The 6,602-nt window shown below is 35.7% G+C and overlaps 1 protein-coding gene across 2 annotated transcripts; it reads right to left on the reverse strand.

Moving 5' to 3' along the window:
- Positions 1-3,166: 3,166 nt before the first annotated feature.
- LOC145638119 (heat shock 70 kDa protein 18-like) lies at positions 3,167-6,166 on the reverse strand. 2 transcript variants are annotated; one of them, XM_081689079.1, is made up of 3 exons: positions 5,871-6,166; positions 3,986-5,131; positions 3,167-3,847 (listed from the first exon to the last, which is right to left on the reverse strand). In XM_081689079.1, the coding sequence occupies exons 1-3, from the start codon at positions 6,094-6,096 to the stop codon at positions 3,369-3,371; spliced, it is 1,851 nt and encodes a 616-aa protein (XP_081545205.1). In that variant the 5' UTR covers positions 6,097-6,166; the 3' UTR covers positions 3,167-3,368. The 2 variants fall into 2 exon arrangements, with proteins under 2 accessions (XP_081545205.1, XP_081545203.1); XM_081689077.1 differs by having other exon boundaries at positions 3,167-5,131.
- Positions 6,167-6,602: the final 436 nt, after the last annotated feature.

Genomic DNA, 6,602 nt, shown 5'->3' on the forward strand with positions numbered 1-6,602 from the left:
CTCATACACTCTTTTGTACCAAGAGTGTTCTGTCAACTCATATTTCTGCAACATTGCCTGCCACTTTTCTTCGAATTCTTGTTCTGTCACACACATCTTTAAGCACTGGTTGAATGCAAATTTGAATTCTTTGTCTTTTTTAAGAGCTCCAAATCTGGTTATGGCATTTTGCTCCAAATGCCATATACAAAGTCTATGCCTTGTATTTGGAATCACCTGCATTGAAAATAAAGGGGTCACTTTATGCTGTTAAAAGGGTTACTTTATGCACTAAAAAGGATAACTTTATGCAGATAAAAGGGTAACTTTTATGTGAAAAGAAAAACTTTATTGTCAGATCTCAAATCTGTAAGATGTCAATATAAATCTTTTACCTCCAGAATTGCATTTGCCATTGCTTGGTCCTGGTCAGTGAATATTGAAGTTGGTTTTCTATCCTCCATAGCTTTGAAGAAGGTTTGTAATAACCACACAAATGAATCTGTTGTTTCATCCCCAATAAAAGCACATGCAAACATACAATTATGCCAGTGGTTATTTATGCCAACAAATGGAGCACATATAAGATTATATCTGTTGGTTCTGTATGTTGTATCAAAGACAAGAACATCTCCATATATCCTATAGTCTTCTAGCATCATTGAATCTCTCCAAAAGATATTGCAAATTCTTCCTTCTTTGTCAAACTTCACTCTAAAAAAGAAGTTTGGATCCTCTGATTGTTCTTGACTTAAAATGTTCACTAAAGTTTGAGCATCTCCAGCCTCAATTTGTTCCATTCTTAACCTTGAGCAGAAATTCAGGTGATCTACAACACTATGGCCTACATTCTGTTCTCCTCCAGCCTCTGTAGCCATGTAATAGTAAGTGTCCATTGTAGTTAAACCTGAAGATTTCATTGTTTTGATTGCTTCAGTTTTTTCCTTTGTCATTTTTCTTTCAGAACGATGCAAATAATGCCACTGTGGCTTTGTTAGCTCGTGGTTATGCTGAATAACATGAGACACCACCTCAAACTGTCCTTCTTTATTCACTTTTGCTCTTATGCATGCCTTGCAATTTGATCTTGTAATGGCTACTTGTCTTGGCTTTCTTGCTTTTACATTTACATCCTCTTCATCAACCATTTCAACTAACTTTGTTTTCTTCTGACCTGAATGTCTCTTTCCCTCAGCAGAACACACATAGTTTTTCTCAGTTACTATTTTTGTGTGTTGTTTGAATCTAGTTGTATGTTTTCTTATTGAAAATCCCAGTATAGCAGCATGTTTTTCATACAATTCCAAAATTTCTTCAAAAGTTTCTCTTACCACACCAACAAATGATCCTCTAAGATCTAAACCAGAAGCATCAATTGGATTTGTATCTGTTATTTAATACAAACAAATCAGATAATAACCACAGCCAGCATAAAAAAGGGTAGCATTCGTGTGAAAATAGGGTAACTTTTATGCATGAAAAAGGTAACATTTAGGCATTCAAAGGGATACTTTCTGCATACAACTTGAATTTTCAGCATACAATTTGAGTGTAACATTTGTGCATAAATAGGGTCACTTTTAAGCATGAAAAGGGTAACATTTAGACATTCAAAGGGTTACTTTTTGCATACAATCTGAGTGTAACATTTGTGCATAAATAGGGTCACTTTTAAGCATGAAAAGGGTAACATTTAGGCAATCAAAGGGTTACTTTTTGCATGCAATCTCAAAAGTTCTGCATTCAATCTGAGGGTAACATTTAGGCATAAATAGGGTCACGTTTATGCATAAAAAGGGTAACAATTATGTATTCAAAGGGTTCTTTTTAGCATACAATCTCAAAAATTTATAGAAATTACCTTCAGTTGCATTTGTTTTGGTTGTTTGTTCTGAATTTGAATCAATTGATTTATCAGGAACCACTTGATTTTCAGCATTGTGTATTGCGTCTTCTGCATTATCAATTGCTTCTGCATTGTCTGGATGGTTGAATATTGGTACGAATTCATCTCCAAAACAATAAGTTTCTTCTTCTTCTATAATCGATCGATTTAAATCGATTTCAAATTCAGTCTCAACTTGCCTCTGTTTTTGTAGCAATTCGTGAATGAGATTGCTGCATTTTGTTGTATCGAAAGTCGAATTCTCCATTGATGATCGATTTCTGCAATTTGTAAGTTTTCTCACCTTTTTTCTCCTCGATTGATGATCGAATTCTTCTATTTGTGCGTTTTCTCACCTTTTTTCTCCTTTATTGATGATCGATTTCTGCAATTTTTGCGTTTTCTAACCTTTTTTCTCCTCGATTGATGATCGTTTTTTGCAATTTTTGCGATTTCTCACTTTCTCTCTCCTCCATTGTTCTGCGTTTTCTCACTTTCTCTCTCCTCCATTGTTCTGCGTTTTTTTGATTTAGGTATAAAATTCCGTGATTTTAAATTAAGCTATTTTAAAAAAAAAAAAAAAAAAAAAAAAAAAACAATAAAGAAGTTGCACGTGAGAAAAACCCGATGTACAGTAAAAATACTGTACACCGGGTACATGCAAATGGAGTTGATAAATGAAAGTTCAACTGTTCACTGTAGTTTTTAGCTTTCTTATATTGCCCTGCATTCTTGATGTGAATTTGCTGCTTGTAGTATTTCATTTTGAAGTTTAGATCTGAATAGTAGCCAGCAGTTGTAATAAACTTGCATTTATTAAGAAATGAGCAAGAAGATTGTGGTTGCGAAACACTAAGAAGAATGACAATTTATACAAGGAAATCTTCCTCGGCTTAAGTAGTAATAAACACGGGATTATGGGCTAACACATTTTATCTATTTAATCAAAAGGATGTTTACAAGCTCGATTCAAATCCAAAGTGGGTGTAAAGCCAACCCAACGAAAAAGCTGAACTGTAAAATGTTTGATCTTCGATCAAACCTGAGCTACCAGACTAAACAGTTTTTTAAATCGTTCAATGCGAAAGTTGTTGCCAACCTAAACCCTCCATACCTTTTCGGAGTTGATAAATGGATGTCTTAATACTGAAATATCTTCACATATATAAAACTATTCTACTACTAAAGATTTGAAATCAAATCTTGTTTATATCATTTTCTTTGTGTGTCGCCCTTCTACATAAGGGAACCTACCTTCCGAAGGTGGAAGGCCAAAATATTAGTGTACTAATAATATAGATGTCCCAGAAAACTGTCATTCAATACACATACTTGGAAACACAAAATACATACTAGCGTTACTATACTGCTTTTTAACAAATTACGGTTTATCTACCGGAAAAGCATATCATTTTTCCTTCAGAATGCTATTACCACAGAAACATCTTGACATCTGAAAACCAACTTTCAATCATGTCATTCAACCAAACTTAAGCACCATCATCTATTCCAAGCCAAAAACCTTGAAAATTTTGGAGACTCCAGTCCACCCATAGAATTGTTTTCTTAGTAGAGCTCTTATAGGACTCTCTTGACGATAAGAGTAAGCAGTTTTATCACCAGGCTTAGAGGCTTCAGCAATAATGGGCTCACAGATGACTTGAAGCTCATTCATCTTTTCTTCAAACTTGGAAGCTTCAGAAAGCTGGAAATTCCAATCTAGCCATTGCATTGTCTTCTCAATGGCATTCTCCATCCTTGCCTTATCATCGATTTCAATCTTCTCTGCATAATCTCTCAACATCTCCCACATTTTGTTAGCATAGTTCTCCAAATCATTCTTAGCCTTCACCTTCTTCAAACATTTTTCATCCTCAGCCCTGTACTTTTCCGCCTCTTCCAACAGTCTATCAACCTCTTCTTTTGATAACTTACTCTGATTAGTAAGGGTGATCTGGTTTCTGTTTCCAGTGCCTATGTCCTCTGCAGATACAGTTAGAATCCCATCACCGTTAATTTCAAACCAAACATCAAACTTTGGGACACCAACAGGTGCTGCAGGAATGTCTGAGAGGTAAAATTCACCAAGAAAGTTGTTTGCCTTAGCAATTTGTCTCTCACCTTCATACACTGGGAATGACACAACACTCTGGTTTTCATCAGCAGTAGTAACCCTGCTAACTTTCTTAACTGGGATACTAGTATTACGAGGAACAACAACAAGCAAGTTACCACTGCGAAGTTCAATGCCAAGAGATAACGGGCAAACATCGAGAAGAACAATATCCTTATTACCTGTACCGCTCAAAATGGCAGCAAGGACAGCAGCACCATAAGCAACAGCTTCATCTGGGTTAATGCCTTTACAAAGTTCTTTCCCATTGAAAGTCTTTTGCAGAAGCTGCTGGATCTTAGGAATCCGGGTTGACCCACCGACTAGGACTATGTCATGAACATCACTCTTTTCAATTCCAGCATCCTTCAAGCACTGCTCAACAGGATCTATACACTTCCTGAACAAATCCAAATTCAATTTCTCAAATCGAGCACGAGTAATTGTTGATGTAAAATCAATACCCTCATAAAGGCAATCAATCTCAATAGTAGTTTCATGAGCACATGAAAGTATTCTTTTAGCTCTCTCAGCAGCCGCTCTCAGCCTAACAAGACCTCTTGGATAATCACTAACATCTACATTGTGCTTCCTTTTAAACTCTTCCACAAGATAATTCACCATATTGTTGTCGAAGTCTCCACCACCGAGGTGAGTGTCACCACTAATCGCCTTCACTTCAAAGACACCCTTTTCTACAGAGACTATAGAGACATCAAAAGTCCCACCACCAAGATCAAAGACCAACACATTCACTCTCGCGATGTCACACTCATTACCCCTCTTCTCGAGACCATATGCAATGGCAGCCGCAGTAGGCTCATTGATAATACGCATAACATTAAGTCCAGCAATGACTCCAGCATCTTTGGTAGCCTGACGCTGGGAATCATTGAAGTAGGCTGGAACCGTGACCACTGCATCTTTTACTGTCGAGCCAAGATAGGCCTCTGCTGTCTCTTTCATCTTCACGAGGATCATCGAAGATATCTCCTCAGGAGAAAATTGCTTCTCTTCACCCTTGTAGGTCACCACTATCACTGGCTCTTTGTCTTCACCAGAATCGGGGTGGGCGATCACCGTAAATGGCCAAAGCTTTATATCATTTTGCACTATCTCATCGCTGAATCTCCTGCCTATGAGCCTCTTCGCATCTGTCCATGATCATTAATAAATTAAGTGTCAGTAAAAAAATGTCTAATCGTTGTAGAGAAAGAATGTCATAAAAAGTTTGAAGTACATCATCAAAACATAATTCAACTATGAATAGTTTCAGTGAAAAATGTATACTGGTGGTGGGGTGGGGCAACAAATGACAATTAAAGGTTATATGAACCTCTAAAGTCAGAAAGTAAAATTATGAAATTCTTCAACTTTCACTGTTTTAGTTTTCTTTATTATGGAAATCAAAGGAACATATTCTATGTTATTTGGTTCTTTTTCATACTAAATAAGACATTCAGTTAAAAAAAAAACTACTTGCGAGTTTAAGAGCCTAAAATAATTTAAGTTCAAAAAAAAAAAAAAAAAAAAAAAAAAAACATAGGTGACTACAAAGCCTAAAATATTGGTTTGTTCAATTTTAAATAGTTTTTCCATCATTTTTGAAGCATTATTTCTATGTACATATAATCATACTTTGTATGACACTAGTATAACCAAAGTTATTTCTTTAATCTACCCATGAGCTTATACTCTCTATTAGTAGGATAATTAAATTTGGTTTAACCTTACAATGTACATATGATGAAATTTGTCTAGTTGAAATAAAGGAAAATTGTGAAAACAAAACTCACAAACAATTCAAAATAATACTCCGTACTTGAATATCACCCTCAAGACTTTAACGAGTACTAATACGAAGTAGTAGTGAAGAGTAAGTAAGGAACAAACCAAAGATAGTATTGGTGGGGTTGACAGCCACTTGATTTTTTGCAGCATCACCAATAAGACGCTCATTTTGAGTAAAGGCAACCCAAGACGGTGTCGTTCTGTTACCTTGGTCATTGGTGATGATCTCAACACGGTCGTGCTGCCAAACTCCAACACACGAGTAAGTCGTTCCAAGATCGATTCCGATTGCCGGACTTTGTACTTCATCTTTGTCATTCATTGACATCTTTTAACACAAAACAAATGAGAGAAAATACTGGTTTTGTCTGCCTACTTTTGATGAGCTCTGGTTTCTTAGTTTCTTTCCCTGTTGCTAGTCTTTCCTTTGCTGCATTAATAAGTTAATTTGTACGCTTTTCCATTTCCAAGTCAATGTTCTAGTCAACTTACGTGGACCAATCTTGGAGTATATTGTTCTTTTTAGTGTTTTTCTTTTTTCTCATCAAGTAGTTGTTTCTTCTAATGGAAGAAATTGAATTTTGGAATTTTAGTACATCTTTGTCCTTAAAAATACTAGTAGTACGAACTAGCACCCCACCACCGAGAAAATACTACCCACTACCAGGTAGGGACTAGGAAAGTCCATACCACTGTTGAAATTTTTTTTGTTCGCTAAGTGTTGGAAAAAAGTTATTTCCTATTTTAATACTGTTATTTTATGTTCTAGCCTGTTAAAATAAAATTTAATACTGTTATATGTTTCTTTAATATTGTTATCGAGGTGTTATTTTG

The sequence above is a fragment of the Chenopodium album genome, chromosome 7 (assembly GCF_948465745.1).
Source record: "Chenopodium album chromosome 7, dcCheAlbu1.1, whole genome shotgun sequence".
NCBI lineage: Eukaryota > Viridiplantae > Streptophyta > Magnoliopsida > Caryophyllales > Amaranthaceae > Chenopodium > Chenopodium album.